At 40.0% G+C, this 20,000-nt stretch overlaps 1 protein-coding gene across 5 annotated transcripts in view; it reads right to left on the bottom strand.

Annotated features, from left to right (window-relative positions):
* Positions 1-1,038: 1,038 nt before the first annotated feature.
* Positions 1,039-20,000, bottom strand: part of LOC125749671 (carcinoembryonic antigen-related cell adhesion molecule 8-like) — a 28,250-nt gene continuing 9,288 nt past the window's right edge. For 2 of the 5 annotated variants that reach the window (XM_049027140.1, XM_049027145.1), the window contains 5 exons: positions 19,407-19,685; positions 18,541-18,807; positions 15,914-16,025; positions 14,044-14,078; positions 13,000-13,068 (listed from right to left, as the gene is read on the bottom strand). In XM_049027140.1, the coding sequence (XP_048883097.1) occupies positions 13,034-13,068; positions 14,044-14,078; positions 15,914-16,025; positions 18,541-18,807; positions 19,407-19,685 (728 nt within the window). In that variant the 3' untranslated portion in view covers positions 13,000-13,033. Of the gene's footprint in view, positions 1,147-5,222; positions 6,329-11,597; positions 11,627-12,999; positions 13,069-14,043; positions 14,079-15,913; positions 16,026-18,540; positions 18,808-19,406; positions 19,686-20,000 lie in introns of those variants that run through there. The other 3 variants (XM_049027142.1, XM_049027141.1, XM_049027144.1) reach the window with 3 other exon arrangements.

Below are 20,000 nucleotides of genomic sequence, written 5' to 3'. Positions count from 1 at the left end.
ATGGTGTGATGTTGGGTAATGTAGGAGAAATGTAGTCTTTTACATAGTGTGATGCTGGGTAATGTAGGCAAAGTGTAGTCTTTTACATGGTGTTAAGCAAGGTAATGTAGGAGAAATGTAGTTTTTTACATGGTGTGATGTTGCATGATGTAGGAGAAGTATAGTATTTTCGCTGTTGCTGGGTAATAAAGGAGAAATGTAGTCTTTGACATGGTGTCAAGCAAGGAAATTTAGAAGAACACAACACTATTCAGCGTAGCTGAATACTTCTTCAGATATGGCAGTCAGCATCCTGCGTTTACTTACTTTTCACTTTCACCCATTGGATTCTGGCAGATGATTTGCTAGTTTGAGGGTCTGTGGCTGTGCACTGGACTTCTATGCTGCCCCCCTACTGGTAGGGGTGACTGCCAGTGATGGGCCATCTACCGTCATCCCCTGTACAAGCCAGCTGTAAGAGCAGGGGTCACTGCACTGAGCTGAGCAGCTGAAGTTAGCTGTAACCCCTACAGTGACCTCGCTTGGCCCCGTGATGATCACATTGAGCACCGCACCTAAGGGAGGGAGGCATGGCTATCATTATCACTGGTGCAGAAGTGTTAAAGGCAATGTTTTACAGTAAAGTACTGACATCTGCTGGTTAAAAGAAGTATACCACAACACTTCATCCATCTTCACAGTGAGCCTGCAGCCTGCCTTAGGACGCATAGGACACATGACTGGGGACACCCCAGCTGGGAGTGCATTCAAAGGCATACACACAAGCACAATCACTGGAGTAAAAAGATCATTCAGGCTTCAAACACACAGTGCAGGAGTAAAGCCTACAGCCAAGGAAGGTCTGATGCTACAGTGCTAAATTATAAGGACAGCTGATCTTAATTTTCATGTCCTACTCACCATTCATTGCAAACTTTGAACCAATTTGCACTGCTCATTTACCCCACTAGAGCATGGCACAGGATAGTACTGTGTACTGTGTATTGTTCTCATAAAGTGGAGTATTTTCTTGTTTATGGCGAAGTTGTTCTAAGGCCGAGGGGATCAGTGGAAGAGGTACTCTTCATTTCACGGTGATATTATTGAGTCCTCGATAATCTATGCAGGGTCACAAACCTCCGTCCTTCTTGGCCACAAAGAAGAACTCTGAAGCAAAAGGAGAAGTGGAGGGGAAAATAATGCCCTGTTTCAGGGACTCCCAGATATACGTCTTTATGGCCGTTTCTAGCTAGAGAGGAAAGAGGGTCTGGCAGGTTTGAATGGTGAAAGCAGTAATTAACGGGTTTTTTTTTTTTAAACAAAATGCACTGTTTTATATCGGTAAAACACAGCCATCCTATTTTTAGGAGGGGGTTTATGCGTATTGCATGTCTAGACATGTCGGTCAGCTAATGTCGGTAGCGGCAGTGGGTAACGGGGCGACAGTGCAAGAGCTTTTGGAGCCGTGAGCGATAAGCCAATGAGAAGGAAGCGTCAGTGAAACGAAATGGCCGACGGCTGACAAATTGTTATGGGGGGATTCTGTCACGCCCACCTCACATGATCAGTGGAAATTGACGGAAACTAATTGAAACCACCGTACTTAAGTCACGGACTGACATCAGTGAAGTGCAAGGTACTGTTGCAATGCACATGCTGAGCGCTCTAACTCTTCGTTGTCTCCCCAGACACATTCCATCTTCCATGCCCTTGACACCAATTATGGTACGTGCATCAGTGTATTTAAGCATCGTCATAATGGTGGTACAAGCCCAGGGACAGCGAGAACTTATACCCCCAAAGCTAAAAGTTGTAAAAACTTTGTTTTAATTGTAGTTTAGTTACAATTTGTATCAACACTGGGTGGCATCACAGTGCGTAATTTTCATTATATTTCATTAGCCTCTGATTAATTTCATTTCCTTTGTGATGTTATGTTTAAATGTTGGTCATGTTTAATATTATTTACATTTGAAATGCTGAAAGTACTTTATTTGATTAAGGTTTTCCTTAAGGTTTCCTTTAACTATTCTTGGCATTAACTATTCTTCACATGATCTTTGGAGCGCAGCCAGAATGACCACCTGGTTCTTGATCACCTCTCTTATTAAAGGTCTTTACGCTTCTTTGTGCCTCAGTTTGACAGTGACACAAAGAAGGCCAGGAGGGCAGATCCTACACTGGAAATCTTAGAGGATCCACCATCTTATTGATTAGGAAAAAATGAGAACAAATGCCGAACAAGGGGAGAATAAGTACAGAATAAAGAAAAAAAATAAGATAATTTTAAAAACAAAAGAATTGAAAGTAGAATAAAAAGCAGTAAACTATTCACAACAGCAGTTATGACATATTGCAAATAATACGAGAGAACGGTGCAAGAAAACAGAATGTGGAAGTAATAGAAACAGAAACTGCGTAGTGCAAATGAGAATTTATTGGGGTTTATGGGGTAGGTGGGAGTTGAGGAGTCTGGGGGACTAACTGCCTCATTTAACTGCATGACATTCTCTTTGCCCGTAGATGGGTCTTTAAGTAGGGAACCAGTCGTCGATACAAAGGCTCAAAAAGAGGAAGCACTAGAAAGCCTCATTTGCCCATCACTACCCACAAAAGCAAATAATTAAACTAACACCAACAGGATGGTGAATAAGACTGCATGGTACAAGAAAAACAAGGGTTTTTATCAATCATGCTGATGAGCCAAGTCAGTCATTTCTTTTAGCATGATATAGTAAGATAAGATACTTTGGCAGTGCATGATCTTATTTGGTAGTTAACGCAACATCATATGGTTGATCAAAGTTAATTTACTAGGTTTCGTATAAATTCCTGAATTCATCATGATAGAACTGGTCTAACTTAATAATTATTGGCTTTAGCCACTTTCATGAAGCTACACATCTGATTTTTTTATGGTAATTTAAAGAAAAACACGTCAGAGTGGAATTATATTATAATTTAAACCAAAAACTTAAATTGAAACTACAGCCTGCTTGGCATAAAGGGTCTAAACACTAAAAACAGGAATATTTTCTAAAACAAGCTGAGATTTTCTTTTTTCTTTTGGCAGCTGCTAACATGTATATTTGTCTCAAGTTCTGATTGGTCACTTCCCCACTCTGGACTAGATGATGTGATATGAAATCATAAGCTAGTGTTTTTTTCATAGAAAGAAGAGTATATTTAAAATACACACTTAGTAAAGTACAGTGAAGTGAGGTAAGCTGCACAATATAAACATACAGGTGTCAAGTAAGTTAGGCATTAATTACTGTTAGGCTGATCTTCCAGTGACTGAGCAGTGTAAGCAAGAGGTAACTACTGTAGCACCTTTCAAACACAGCAAGGACCCGTTATGACAGCTATTCGAATCAACAAATGCTGTGTACTTTTTTCACAGCCAGCTATTTGGTACAACATTGAGTATTATAAAATAAGTTGACATATATGATAATATAACCATCAGATAGTATATACACTATGTCTGCGATCAGAAGGTTACTGGTTCAAATCCCAGACCTTGAAATGCATCTGGGATTCTCTGACCCAGCTCTCTTAAAAATATACATATGACTTTGGATAAATACATCTGCAAAATAAAAAAAAAATCTAAACAGATATAATCTCATGGCAAAAATTCAGAACTACAGACAGTTTTCATTGCTATACAGCTTGGGTTAAATGAGCTCTCCATTCCGTTTTCTTGTATTTCTTTGTGTTCACCTACCACAATGCCCTCTCATGGTTTGTGTGGCTTTATGAGGATTTATATTTCCAGAGGAAGCTCTGAATGATTTGCATTTTATTAAAGAGCCTCACTTTGAATGGTGGCCTAATAATATATATGAAACAACATATGAAAGGGAAGGCAGGCCAGGGATTCATCTGTAGGAACAAACAGTCCAATTGTCTGATAGGAGCAAGCGAGGCATGTGGAATAATATCAGCACATAGTTTGGGTCCCCAGATGTTAAGGTGACAGTAAGTGGCTGTCAGAGTCATACTTACTGTTCGCTGCTGAAAACAGCAAAATTTCTTATCATTAAACATCATAAATGCGCAGTAAAAGCCCCACAACAGGCCATAAAATTAGCTTTTGTCAACTAGACAAAGTTCACAGCAATCAGTGTGTCCGTTTGTTAGGTTATACATTGACTCCGTCTCTCATTATAAAAGGTCACAAAGCTTCATTTCCTTCTCAGGTCCATTTTTCGCGCATGCTGTGCACATGACTGCATAAAAGTACATTTTACAAACTAAATGGTACAAAATACAAACTAGGGAGCAAAAATATGTAGATGTGTAATAAATATTATAGATGTCTCTTTCCTTGAAATATATTATACAGATGAATTTTAATCTCCAAGGTATCCAATCAAGTATGTATCTGGAAAAGTCCAGCATTCAAAAAACATCCAGCCAATGGATGCCGTCCCAGTGGTCAAAAAATGGTTCTGTGGTGACAGAAGTAGCAGGAGGTGAATTGTGCAGATAGTAAACTGCTGGTCCAGTACAACACTGGCGAGAGAAGAGCCTTACTTTCAATTTTAAATTACTTTTATAAAACATTTTTCTCAGTTTAGTTGCCCAGAAAAGTATCCATATAAGGATTAGAAAAGGAACATGGGCAGTATTTCTGTGGAATGAATTGAGGCCATAGACGGTGAGACGGTGCTTTATTGAGGGACGTTAGGATGCTAAGCATGGAAGGCGTCCTTATTTTACGCACTTCGTTTATTCCCGTGACTGACAGTTTCCAACAGAAATTTATCTGTTGTAGGATCATGAACCATGGACCACAACAATTCTGAACTTTACACCCAAACTTATTTGTTACTGTGGCACTATTTTAAAGCACCCATTAGCTATTTAATCTTGAATAAGGAAGATCTGAACAACTGTGGTTTATGGTTTTACACAAAATATAAACCAAATTTATCATAGGCAGAAGGGAATAGTTTAAACCAGTTTTTATGCTGCTGATTCGAGAAACAAACTCCTGTCGTGACAGAGCCATTTTACCATAGCTGAACCTTGATACCCTGTTCATGAAAATTGCAGTTTAGAATATATGCAAGGACGCCCTTCACAGAAGCCAGTGCTGAAGGATGCAAACAGCTCTTACCGCATTCATACCAACCAAAAGTGGAGGAGAGAAAACCAAGCCAAGGCATAAGACTGCAGTTTGTACTGGCATTTGTTTATTAATTGTTCCATCTGTAATGTGAAAGCTGTAAACCAGCATTTGGTTTCATTCATACATTCTGGACATTACAAAGACTAACAAACATAACTTAAGCAGTATTGCAACAAATCTAAATCAGTAAAAATATATTACATTGGCAAAATATTTTGCAATCAAACCGATTTTCTGTATGGACTACTGAGTGTCCAGTTGGGAAATCATACATTATCTTCACAGCAAATATAAATCTTAACCTTAGGACTGACGTAATTTTCTCAGGTTTGGCGAAAAGTGAAGTCAAATTGGGAAATCAAATTAACTTAATACAGAATTAGAAAAACATAAAAACAACAAGTGCTTCCTAAGCTGATAGTTGGGCACAGGAACTGATTCAACAGAGAAATCAGTCTAAGTATATACATTCCTTATTTATATGAATATGAAACACACATTTTAGTTCCTTGAAACTATTCCGATGATTTTGTAATTAAGCCAGAGAACGAGACATATTGCCAACAAAGATCCATATCATATCCATTAAATTACACATCCAAAACTTGTTAGCATGTGCTATTTTAGATCCCATACCAAAGGCGGCTTTCAATAGTGGCAGAAGAGGTAGTACTTCCTCTAATTTTGAGAATAAATTGCGAAATAACTAACTTTAAAATAGCTCATAACTAAAATTTTATTCCGATCTAAAAACTCTTAGGAAAAATTCCAAACAGTGTAAAACGTACAATTACAAAATGTTTAATCTTACTGTACCTCTTCAATGTTCACCAGCCACTTTTTATTCATACAAATAGCATAAATCATCTTGGTTTATCTGGAAAAGACATAATAATAATAATAATAATAATAATAATAATAAAGTTAATAGCGAATGGTGCAAGGAATGAAATTCAATGATCTTAACGAGGGCACCAGGAGGAAAGCCTTTGATGACATGCATATTGCTGCAAAACAGCAGACACATCTTATCTTATTGAACTCTACGACAAAAATTTAACGCCTGGTCTTGACTTGTGAGTAGATGGAAGTGAAAGACTCATTCACTGGTGAAGCTGGAGGTATCTGATTGGCCTGGGAACTTTGGCGACTCTGCTGGACTGCACCTCCATTGGGATTGGTATGACTGACCTCAGCATAGGTCATCTCCTAGGGAACCACAAGGGAATCACTTCCGTATCAACAGGTGCGGATTACTTGTCAATCAGTATAATTTGCCCATACATCAGTTCATAATTATGTACTTCCCCAACAGTAGGTTCTTAATGCAGAAACCAAGTTTAGTGTTTGTTTTCTATACTTATGACCTCTTACACACATTATTAGTTCTGTCCTATAAATGAAAATAACAGAAACAAAGAAGCCATAAAAATAAATTAAATTAATGCAATCTAGTGTCGAAAAGAAACGGACTAATACAGTGATAAACGATGTAATAAAACCAAATAAAATTAAAAGGGCCTTATTATGCTTTTCTGGTCGGTGTTAAGTTCGCTGCCACTATTAACACTAATGGCACATTAGCGCAAACAAAGGGCTGTATACGTGGAAGAACTTCACTGGTCCACACATCAACCCCATCGACCACCTTTGGGATAAACTAGAATGGAGATTAATCCAGGCCTTCATGTCCAGCATCAGTGCCTGACCTCACAAAAGCTCTTCTGGGTGAAGAGGCAAAAATTCCCACAGGCACACTCCAAAATCCTGAGGATAGCCTTCCCAAAGTAGTAGTGACTAGCAGCTGGTTTGAAATAATACACTGCAGCCTACACTGCAGCCTGTAAGGTTGTTTGGACTATGCAAGAAGGACAGTTACTATAGCTGCAAAAATGGTGACCAACTCCATATTGATGCATACAGCTTTAAAATGGGGTGTCATAAATATGATCCACGTTACATTTTCAGGCAGGTGCAGTGCCATTTTATCCCAGCATAGGATGCAATGTCATGAGGTTGGTTGACTTGGAATTCATTAGGTGACATTAACTTGCAGCCACTTTTTGTAAAAGTCTGTAATAATATACGACCTAAAACTATTGCTTTTCAGTCTCTTTGTAATCTAATATCAAACTAAGCAACTAAGTAAATATTTGCTTCAAACTAGAAACTTATAGTATAACTCCTTATATTGTTTTATTAGCCCTGGTACATGACCCCACCAAACTGGCGATATCACGAGCTTGCTAATTAACTAGCGAGCCTCCTAGCTTCCAAACTGATGGAACAGGCAGATAGCGACTGTGAATATTAACACCAACTTAAATTAGCGACTTTGCTAAAGTAGACTCTTCCAGGTATATTAAAATTATGAAATTTATAGCACAGATTTAATAATCCCTCAACCATTTTCCCCATATTGGCACTATCATTGCAGTTTTAACATCAAATAGTATAAACATAGATGAAATGTTTTAAAATCTTTCAACGTTACTGCAAGTAACCCACAACAATCAATTAGTATAAGATGTATGTTCATTTTCTAACTTTTTCTGTGTTTTCAATTGTTTTACTCTGCAACCAATTAACTACAATGGAGGCAAAGTTGACGTTAGATAATATCATACGAGTCAAACTAACTTGACAGAGAAACTTGATATGTTACAGTAATGAGTTTGTGAGAATGACAAATACTGCGTTTAAGAATGAACCCGAATCCTACTTCAACCTTTTCCCCTCTTTATTCAGTTATGTAATCAAGCAAACAAGCCTATGCAATAGGTATGATGTAAATGTTAGTTTTATTAGTAGCATGGACTGAAAGTTTACAATGCATTGCTGATAAATAATAATGCAATGATTTGCATAGTCCAAACAACCTTCCAGCCATAACGTAGTCTGCAGTGCATTATTTCAAACCAACTAAAAACCCACACATGCAATAATAATAATACATTTTATTTAAGGTGCCTTTCTAGCACCAAAGGACACCGTACAATAAAGCAAAGAAACATATAGAATAAAACGAGTTTCATAAAATAATTGTAACAATAATGACAATCAAATAAATAAACAGAAAATTTAGAGAGATTTAGGGAAAATTTAAAAAGTGAAAGTGAATTGATGTTTCTGATATCTGGTGGGAGTGAGTTCCAGAGCCGTGGAGCAGAGCGACTGAAGGCCCTGTACCCCATGGTGGTAAGATGGGCAGAGGGAACAGCCAAGTGAATAGAAGAAGATGATCTGAGGGTGAGAGAGGCGGTAGTAATGTGAAGGAGATCATGCAGGTACGGAGGTGCCAGGTCGTGAATGGCCTTGAACGTTAACAGAAGGGTTTTGAATTCAATACGAAACTTGACTGGGAGCCAGTGAAGCTGCAGCAAGGTGGATGTAATGCTGTGGAGGGATGGTGTCGTGCTAATAATCTGAGTGGCCGAGTTGTGAACGAGTTGTATTTGTGAAGGGTTTTTTGGGGTAGACCTAGGAGGAGGGAATTACAATAATCCAACCGAGAGGTAACGAGGCTATGAACTAGAATAGCAGCGGCCTGGGGGGTGAGGAAGGGGCGAAGACGGTTGATATTACGGAGATGGAAATATGCAGACCAGGTGATATTACAGTATTAACATGGGACTGAAAGGAGAGGAACTATAGAAGATGGCACCCAGACTCAACCTGAGGAGAAGGGGAAATGGGGCAGTTATCAAGGTCAAGGGTAAAACTGTTGATTTTGGAAAATGCTGTTTTAGTGCCAATGAGGAGTACTTCAGTTTTATCACTGTTTAAGAAAATTTGAAGAGAACCAAGATTTTATTTCAGCCATACAATCGGTAAGGCAGGAGGGAGGAAGATTGGAAGTGGGCTTACAAGTGAGGTAGAGCTGGGTGTCATCTGCATATCGGCGAAAATTAATATTGTATTTACGGACGATATTGCCAAGCGGAATAAGATAAATAATGAAAAGGAGGGGCCCCAGGACAGAGCCCTGGGGTACCCCTGAGGTGACAGAGGAAAACTGGGATGTAAAAGACTTAAGTTGTATGAACTGAGTATGGCATGACAGATAGGATCTGAACCACTCAAAGGGAGTGTGAGTAATACCAATGGAGGATAGCCAGTTAAGAAGGGTGATATGACAAATTGTATCAAAAGCCGCACTCAGATCAAGAAGGAGAATGGAGAGTGAAGCAGAATCGGCTGCCATAAGGAGGTCATTGGTCATTTTTAATAGAGCAGTTTCTGTACCATGAAGGGGATGAAATCCCGGCTGAAACTGTTCATAAAGGTTGTTGCGTGATAGATGAGAATGGAGTTGAGTAGCTACTGTTTTTTCAAGAATTTTGGAAATGAAGGGTAAATTAGAAATAGGGCGTAGGTTATTAATATTAGAAGGATCTGCACCAGATTTTTTTCAATGTCGGAGTTATAGCAGCAGTTATGAAAGATTCTGGACTTGGAGAGTCCAAAATTACCCCATTGAATGGACTCCACAGCATGGAATGGTGACCAACTAGGTAAGTGGACCCCTGACCAAGTGTATGTATAAAGTATATGTATGAAAATACAGGTGGAATCAGAATTCAAAACACAGAGTTTCATGAGCCATCTGGAAACATGCGATGCATTCAGTGCCGGTCAGCTTAAGTACATCAAGATAAGGTGTCTCTGTCTGTCCCACTTTCACAGGAGTGCAAGTACATGCTTTGGGATTAAGATTTACTCATTTTAACTGAAATTATTATTTTTTAATTGACCAGTCGTTTAGCCTAGTTGATTTGCTTGCTAGGCATGTTGACAAGGCAAATGTCACATGAATCCTGCCAAATGGTAATATAGGCTTACTTTGTATATATTTCTATATACTCTTATATAAAATCCTTACATAATTATACAAATTAGTCACGTGCATTTTCTACTATAACATTTGTTTCTAAATGTAAAATGTGGTGTGGTTTCTTGTCAGAGGATTCCAGTGGATTAGCGGAGTTCTTTTGTATAATTTTCCTGGTAAGGTTAGGGAGGAACCATTTTGGAAAATAGGGAATGCTTTCTTTATAATTTTATTTCATGCTGTTTGAGTTAAGTGAACATTTGTAATTTCAATATATTTAAAATAGGTTTTATCGGGGGGAGCGTGAACTGAGGTGTAATTCTAGTTCTGTTGATTTGTAATTAATTTTGGACTCTCCCTCCCCAAATTCTTCGGTAGTGTGCTACCTTTCTCCAGTCTGTCTGGACCGAGAGAGAGGTATGCATGCTCTGCAGTTAAGAGTTGGAAAAAAAACGGTTGTAGAACAAGATGTATGTCTTGTTTTACTTGGTGGCAATTACTTTTGTTAAATGTGTATACGTGAATATAATCCTGGCCACTCATAAATGTGTATTTCCTTCCGTTCCTGCAAGGAAATCTGTGTAATCACTGTGTTGCTATCGCTCACAAGTCCAATGTTTTAGTGTGCGATTAATGTAATATTGTGTGATTTTTATTGTATCCATAGATCAAATCCTGCAAAGTAGTTCAAGTTAGTATTTTTCTTAAGTGTTAATTTTGTGTTTTCCTCGATTCCCCTTCGCGGGAAAAGTGGAGTATGTATTGCCTTCGTGATGTAAACCGTGGCCTGAAACGGACGGAAGATTGATCATTTTATGTCATTAAAGGACTGAAAAGAAACTAAGGGTCTGCTTCTTACACCCGGGGCATTGGAAGAGAACCGCTACATATAATACATGTCAGAAAGTTTTGTATTGTTATGCATTTGACTTTGACTGATGCAAAACTGCATTTGGCTGTATAGAAGCACATCATTTAATAGAGCCATCCAGAGCATGTAGTGAAAAATGCACATAGGTCAGTGGCAGAATGTGCTTAAGGGTGATTTGCATGTGATGTGTCCATACTTTGGTGTTTCTCCATCTAAAGCACGTAAATCTCCTTATTGCACTTAAATGCTAGACTTAAGTAGGCAGCAGAATATGCTTATGTCAAAAAAGCGCAGAGCTACATGTCTTTTTGACTTAAGTGCATGGGAGAATCAACCTCAGAGAGAAGAGAGATGTACATTATGTAAGGAATAATTGACGACGGGCGGTTGAATTATTAGAAAATAATGCACACCCGAGGTGGTAATGCGGCCACGACGCGAAGCCACGACTTTTACAGTCCCCTAATTATTAAGTAATTTATCGGTAAATATATCAAAGTATAGTTTACTACTGGTAAGTAAGTAAATACAGAGAAACTACAGCTGAGATGCTAATAACTGACATATAATTGTGTGCTTCCTAGGAAAGTAGGTAAATGAGCAGGGCCACTTTGAAGAGAGGTGTATCATGGAGTATAAATGGTATTAATGTACTCCCGTAAATAAATACTCAAGTATGGCAGATATTCAATATCATCACTCCGGACACACCAGCTGGCTTGTACCCATATAGCACTTAACAACAACAAAAAAACCCCACTAAATGCATTGCTTACCATTTGCGGTCTGGCAGAATTCTGACTTTCTGCTTTAATAAAAATAAGAAATGGTATACAGTAAATATAACAGTGATGTAACATACATTTAAAAACCAAAACACTTTACTGATTTCAGGGGGAAATTCTTTTTATCAAACAGGGAGGCATTTAAAGTGCAGACTAATGAGCATTTAGTATAGGTACGGTGCAAAATGGTACACATAATGCAGACAAGTTAAAAACGTGCTTTCACTATGTACGTTTCATGTACTACGCCGCATGCAATACTCAACACGTGATCTGAAAGGACAACAACAAGGTATTTCAGTTGATGACTTTATAGCATCAAAGACGTTCTTTAACCATGTAAGTTATTATTGTCAGGGTCAGCTCCTGTTTGTCCAAGTCTTCAGTGTGTTTCTCCCTGCTCCCCAGATGGCTGCATGGCTCGGTGAGCTGAGCGTGCGGCTACCTGTTAACCCCTCTGTTGTGTGTCTAGTTCCTGTGATTTTGTGGTTTGTTTTCCTTTTTGGTTTCTTGCTTAGTGCCTTGCTTCTGTTTTATCTTTCTTTGTCTTTCTTACTCCCCTGTGTTATGTTCTGTTTTCCTTTTTCTTTTTCAGTTCTTAGTTTCCCTGTTTAGTCTCCGAGTTCCCTGACTTAATTATTAGTTCCACCTGTAGCCTGTTTTCTTGTACCAGTCCTTGTGTGTTCTACCCCGATTGTTCGTTGTCCTGCACCCTCCCTGATTGGTTAATTGTTTTCACCTGTCCTGTATTATCCTGGTTAACCTTTTGTATTTAAGTTCCTGATCCTGTTCTGTTTCTTGGGGAGTCATTGATGTTGATGCATGTTGTATGCTGTGTTCTTTGTTACTGGCCTGCCTCTTGTTGTCCTGACCCATTTTGTAATTAGTCTTTGTTTATCCCCTCTTGCTTTTGACCCCTTGTGGTCCCTTTTGTTTTGTAGTTTGCGAACAAACCCCTGTGTTTCCTAAGCCGCCAGTGGCTCGCCCACCTTTTTCCCAGCCTGCACCATGCTACACCCTAGTGCCAAATCCGCCCGGATTTATGACAATTATGTACTCAGTGACAAAAAAAAGTTAAGCACCCAGAAATAATGTTTTAATTTAGATGTAATTTGGTACATGGGCAGACCAGCGATGGGTATATAAATGATTCAATTTGCAAGGAGCTGGCATATCTAGTCAACTGACAGAGAGGATGCCTCGTAGACGCCTTAGACAGCATTACCAGGACCTGACACAGTTTGATAGGGGTCGCATTGTGGGTTTGCATGAGGCCAGGTGGTCATATCGTGCAATTGCCCTGCATGTGAAGCATGCAGATGTTACAGTCCGCATGTCTTACCCCTTCTGAGACGGCATCCTGGTATAGTCTTTCAGCAAGACAACATCCATCCACACACGGCACGTTTGTCTGTGGACTGCCTGCGTCATGCTGAGGTCCTCCTGTGGCCAACCTGGTCACCTAATCTTCCCCAGTTGAACATGTGTGAGATCAGCTTAAACGTCAACTCAGACCCAGCGCCAAACTACAGGATCTTGAGGGCCAGTTACAACAGTTGTGGCTGACTTGTACAGCCCTTGTATCCTCTCCTGTGCCTTTCTGAACCGTATAGCCACATGTATCCAGGCCGGGGGGGGGCACACCCCACTTACATTGGACCAGCAGTGTGCTTATACTGACAATTCTGTTGTCTGTTTGATCTGATATTATAATCACTGCGATACGGTCACATGACCTTTCAATACAGTATGTGCAGATTCATTTAATTTCCTCCACTCTGTCTGGGTGCTTAAACTCTTTTGTTATTGAGTTTATATCCATCCCTTCGTTTTCTGCTGCTTATCCGGGTCCAGGTCACAGGGGCAGCAGTGTGAGCAGAGATGCTCAGTTATTACAGTATACAGTTAATCATAAATACTATAACTGAAAAGCTAAAACATCTGTTAACTTATAGAGTACAACCTCAGCTCAAAAAATTACAATGAATTGTAGTTGAAAACAGTCATGAGCTAATTTGTAAGAAATTTGTAAAAAATTTGCCAAAGTTCTAAGGAACTTCTGTTTGTTATGCTGCAGAAATCACAGCGTTCGTTCATTTTAGCCTCGACCCAGAAACAGGAAGACTTGACCCCACACAGGCCATTCCCAAAAGGGTTATGACCTCTGGTACTATCAGGAGTATCCATAAATACTTTGGTCACACAAAGGCTCAGAGCATCACATTAAGTACGCCAGGCCACCCCTTTAACCTTTGACCTCCCTTATCAGTTAACACAGTCTGGCCTGAAACAGTGTTTTCACCACACATCAGCATGCATTCCAAGGCAAGGGGGATATTATAGATCATATTGCCATCAGCTGTCATCTGCAGAACAGGCAGCTGGACTGGGGGATTCCCAGTTCATAAATTAAAACTGTCGACAAATAAACACTTACAGTTGTTAGCACTTGACTGTGGACTTGCTTCAGGCCTTGGGAAAAATAAAGCAGAAGGTCTTAAGCTTTCACCATGCAAAACACAAATTCTGTATGACTTGAGTGCCATCTCTGTTCTGTGTGTATGGAGTTTGCATGCGCTCCCCAAATTGTGTGAGTTTCCTTCCACAGCCCAAAGACTGCAGTTAGACTAATGGGCCTCTTGAAATTGCCGGTAGCGTGCATATGCCCTGTGAGGGACTGGCATATTGCCTACAGCACAAGTGTCAAACTGCAGTGCTGGAGGGCTGGAGCTCTGCACATTTTATGGTTTCCCCTCATTTAACATACCTGATTCAACTCCTTGTGCTAATTACCACACAGCTCTTGAACTGAATCATTTGTGGTGGAACAGGGAAAGAACTAAACTACTCAGGGCTCCGGCCCCCCAGGACTGCAGTTTGACAGCCCTGGCCTAGAGTGTATGTTGCCTGACATAAGCTCCTGATGACGATAGATGGTTAGAAGAACAATCTACTAGTAGATAGAGGATTTCAGGGATGCATCCTACCCCTTTTCACCTCAGAATATTATCAAGGGCAGGGGTGACCAACATGGTGCCCGCGGGCACCAGGATGCCCCCAATGACCACATGAGTCGCCCGTGGACCTGTTCTAAAAATAGCATCAGTGAGCAGCATCTAAAATTTAATTTTATCCTGTTGCTGGTCTTCTTTAATCACATTTGCATCTATGTAGATTTTACAATGACAATATCTAAAAAAAACATTTAAAACATGTTTAGAATACATGAAGTTTAGATAGGTTTAGGAGGACGTTTCAAACTGGTAGCCCTTCGTATGGCTCAGTATCCATGAAGTAGCTGATCTAGAGTTGATCTAGATCTGATCTAGAGTTGATCTAGATCTGATCTAGAGTTGATCTAGATCTGATCTAGAGTTGATCTAGACTTGATCTAGATCTGATCTAGACTTGATCTAGATCTGATCTAGACTTGATCTAGATCTGATCTAGACTTGATCTAGATCTGATCTAGAGTTATTATTATAGTTAGTGTAAAGCTACTGTAAATCATAGGGTCTCTACAAAGTTTACATACCACTCAACCCCATATAAAAGCCATTCATAATAAGTGAAAATAGGACCATCTGGTTTCAAATCACACTGCAAGTTGATTACCCTCCCTGATATTCCACCGTAATGAAATCAAACAGAGTTGCATTGAAAGATGAAGGGCTAGAAATTAAGCTGACCCACTCAGCCAATCACTCGCCTGAGGTGAATAATACAGGGGAAGGGTGAGTACTGAACACTAGCCAGCTGGATAGTAAGTAAGTAAGTAAATGAGTAAATAAGTAAGCAAACAAACAGACAATCAAATAAATAAATAAAACCATCAGACTACTGTCACGACCGCGGTCGGAGCGGGCGATCGTTCAGGCAGGCGAGCGAGCAAGGAGCAGGCAGGCAAGCGGGATACGGGGGGTTTAATTGAGGAAAACGGAGCGAGTACAGCGGGACGGGACACAGGCATTGACAACATCAGTGACGGACAAGGGAAACCGGGGAGACCAGGACTTAAATACACAGGACTAAATCAAAGTAACTAGACAAAGCTGGAGACGATCAGGGAAATACACGTGGGTAATCAGGGGGCGTGGCACACACGAGGAGCAGACGAGCCGGGCATGACAACTACATTTTTCTTACTGACCTTGTCCAGATGGCGAGCAGCAAAAATTCAAGTTCCACCCCAGGACAGAAACTCTAATGACATTGTTACTGATGCCAGCTTGGTGTATGAGGAGGAAGCTGAGGATATGAGGTGTGATTATTTACCCTCACTGTAGTAACGGCCGCTTCTGACTCACCGCAGCTTCTTCATGATAAAGAATCCAGCTGGAAAAAGTCCCAGAGCCAGTAAAACACCGATCACGATCCCAGCAATCGCTCCGCCAGACAGGCCATTCTGGACACCTCCCTCTGCAGGAATAAAGAGCTCGACTGAACATCAATGCGGGATCAGTAGTCGATACAAACGTTGGTTCATTACCAAGGGAAGGAAAAATACATAAAGTTACATAAAGTAGCATCTTTTCAGACAGATCAGATAAATAACAAAGATGTCAAGACAGTTCTCACACCTCAGCTGTAAATGCATCTTACTAACAAACTAACTTTATTTCCACTGTAACTGAAATTACTGTTATAAACACCATTTCTGCAAATGTATAGAAAAAGACCAGCATTACAGAATAGTGATGATAATAATAATATGCCCTAGATCACAGAGAAAAAGGAGAACCTGTAGGCCAAGTCCTGAATGATTATTGCAAACCAGATCCAAATCTAATTGTGTCACAGTCAGGATCTGATTTTTTTGTTAAACTGTATGGAAACTGCCAGTTAGAAACAGACATGCTGTGACACAATGTGTCCCGTGTATTTCACAGTTGGCAGGAAGATATATTATATATATATATATATACAGTGCTCAGCATAAATGAGTACACCCCCTTTGAAAAGTACGAATGTAATCAGTAGCTCAATGAACAAAAGAATAACTTCCAAAATTTTCACAAGGCTGAGTTTTATTGAACACTTGTTTAACTCCATAACATGAAATTAAGGTTAATAATATAACTTAGATCACAAAATCTTCAGTTTTACTCAAATTGGTTGAAGCAAAAATGAATACACCCCGCAACAAAAAGTACTACATCTAGTATTTTGTATGACCGCCGTGATTTTTAAGGACAGCACCAAGTCTTCTAGGCATGGAATGAACAAGTTGGCGACATATTGCAACATCTATCTTTTTCCATCCTTCAAGAATAACCTGTTTTAGAGCCTGGATGCTGGATGGAGAGTGATGCTCAACTTGTCGCTTCAGAATTCCCCACAGGTGTTCGATTGGGTTCAGATCAGGAGACATACTTGGCCATTCAATCACCTTCACCCTGTTCTTCTTCAGAAATGCAACAGTAGCTTTAGATGTGTGTTTTGGATCATTGTCGTGTTGGAAAAGTGCACGACGACCAAGTGCATGGAGAGATGGCAGCATCTTCTCCTTCAGTATAGAGCAGTACATTGTTGAGTTCATGATACCATCAATGAAATGCAGCTCCCCAACACCAGCAGCACTCATGCAGCCCCACATAAGGACACTGCCACCACCATGCTTCACTGTAGGCACCATGCATTTTTCTTTGAAATCCTCACCTTTACGACGCCATACAGTTTTGAAACAAGTAGTTCCAAAAACAGGGATTTTTGTCTCATCACTCCAGAGTATAGAGTCCCAGTAGTCTTCATCTTTTTCCGCATGGGCCCTAGCAAATTCTAGGCGTGCTTTTTTGTGCATGGGCTTTAGGAGAGGCTTCCTTCGTGGACGATACCCATGCATGCCATTCCTCTGCAGTGTGCGCCGTATGGTGTCACGGGAAACGGTCACTCCAGTTTGGCTTTCTACTACTTTAGCTAACTGCAGTGAACTTGCATGGCGATTTTCTTCAACCCTTCTCATCAGCAGACGCTCCTCTCGAGATGTTAACTTCCGTGGACGGCCTGGACGTCGCTGTAAGATCGTTGCACTTCCATCTTTCTTAAATTTTTGGATCACTTTTGCTACAGTATTTTGACTGATAGGTAAAGCTTTGCTGATCTTCTTGTAGCCCTCACCTTTTTTGTGTAAAGAAATGATTGCCTTTCTCAGATTTTGTGACATTTCTCTTCCATGTGGAGCCATTGCTGACAGCATGAAATGGGAAGGGCTTTTCTTTGTTAAGTAATGCCCTTTTATTGTCACCTGTCTGCTGGACACCTCTTAAATGAATCATTAGACTCACCTGTGGTTGAATGCCTGTTAATTAGAATTTTGTAGTCTTAAGTGTGGCTTTTCTCCTAAGACTATAATTGGGGTGTACTCATTTTTGCAACATGGGCTTGAGTGAATTTGTTAGGAAAATCACTTTTTTGTGTGTGCAAATCAACAAATCTTGTTTGCAATCAATGGCCCACATTTGTGAGAGTATTTTGTAATATAGTATCTCATAGAAAATGTTGATTCTGAAAGGAAACTAAAGGTTTTCTGACAAATGTAGTGGGGTGTACTCATTTATGCTGAGCACTGTATATATATATTTTACGAGGAGTTGCTACCATCTCAAAATAAGAAGCAGACCTAGATGGTTACTATTATACCTAAATATCAATACATCACAGCAGTACCTTGGTGAAGAGGTTCCCAGAGGCAGTAGCAGCCGTCTCCAATTAAATAATAAAAACAACTACTGAAATTTATGTGCAAACACGTTACTGTCCATTATTTATTGTTTTCCTTTCTAACAAACACCGTTTCAATAAAGAAGAGAAACGAACAGCAAAATAAAATAAATATAAATCACAACAAAAAGGGAGAATCTGTAGACCAAGCCCAGAGAGATCACTGAACGCCAGACCTAAGAGTCAAACAAAATGAAACCAGTAGCTGACTTACCCACAACAGTGATCACTGAACGTTCAGATGAACGGTTCAGCAGGGTCACGGTGTTATGAGCCCAGCAGACATAATTACCACTCTGACTCTCCTTAATATTCGTGAGCTGGAGTGTATCGCCCATTTGGCTCAGCAGTGTGTCATTAAGGGCCCACTGAAACTGTGCAGGAGGTCTGGACTGAGCTGAGCAGGTCAGGGTGAGGCTGGTCCCTGGGGAGAATGTTGTCCCTGGAGGACTCACAGTTACTGCAACGTTATCGGGTCCAACTAAAATGCATGTATTAAAAAACACAAAGAATAAACTCAGTTGAAAACATTTTGTGATACTCAGTGAAAACAATCATGTAGTGACCTGCTTTGAGGGCCTCATGAAAATCTATCTGCTTGAATGATCAAGCAGGAATACAAGTTGGTAGGTAGGTAGGTAGGTAGGTAGGTAGGAAGGTAGATGTACTTTATTTGGCCCAAGGGGGAAACTTCTATTCCAGTATTTCTACACTTACAATGTAACACAGTCAGTTGCTGAGTAATATGTCAATGTTATAAGCTTGACTGAGCAGAAAAGCAGGCTAATAGCATGTTACCAATTAAATTCAAGGGGAAAACAATTTTACGAGCAGCTGATATTCAGAGTAGCGGGGTTATGAGTATCATGAACATGCCTGAAATACGGAGAAGTACAAATAAGTGATATCAGACAAATTCATGTAAAACATCGCTGACTTATCAGTGGGTCAGAGTAACAGTATACCCATCTTTCCGATTTAATTAAATACGTCATGCAACTTCTTTAAGTCAGTGAAGCAATCTTTTCAAAATCAGTCATTTCTTTCTGAACATATGCATGCCAAAATGAACAAACTCACAGCTGACGTTAAAGGTGACAGGCTGGCTGGTGTTATTGCTAATGATGTTGGACACCCTGCAGTATATTGGCTCCTGATCGGATCTCAAAACAGGACTAAGGGTGAGAGTGCGATTGTCAGCACTCAGATGAACTCGTTCACTGACTATGACGTCAGAGCTGCTGTTGAGCCAATGGAAAGAGAGATTGGAGCCAGAGGCGGAGCATGTCAGGCTGGTAGAGTCATGTAACTCCACTAGCTCAGTGGCATTGGCTTGTATTTTGACATCAGATACTTGTTCTGTAGGTTTAAACACAAAGATAGATGTGTGTAAGCTTTGCATTGTGGCTTGTCCTACTTTGTGCCAAAAAGTATGAAAAACCTCATCAGTCAAATCTGGAAAATAGATTTTTTTTTTTTAATTCAGAAGCGCAAACATCTCTTTGCTCATCCTTAACACCTTCTGACACATTTTTTTCCCTTAAGCTGTATTGTCAAATTAGGTCAAACAGAATCTCTCTAGCTGCCCCTACCTGCTTCACCAACTTGCTCTGCCTGAAAGACAGTCACATCCCCAAGAAATTCACAGAAATAATATGGTCTGGCTACAAAATG

Source organism: Brienomyrus brachyistius, chromosome 9 (assembly GCF_023856365.1).
Source record: "Brienomyrus brachyistius isolate T26 chromosome 9, BBRACH_0.4, whole genome shotgun sequence".
Lineage (NCBI taxonomy): Eukaryota > Metazoa > Chordata > Actinopteri > Osteoglossiformes > Mormyridae > Brienomyrus > Brienomyrus brachyistius.
The sequence above is the reverse complement of the archived record's forward strand: the minus strand, read 5'-3'. Positions and strand labels throughout refer to the sequence as shown.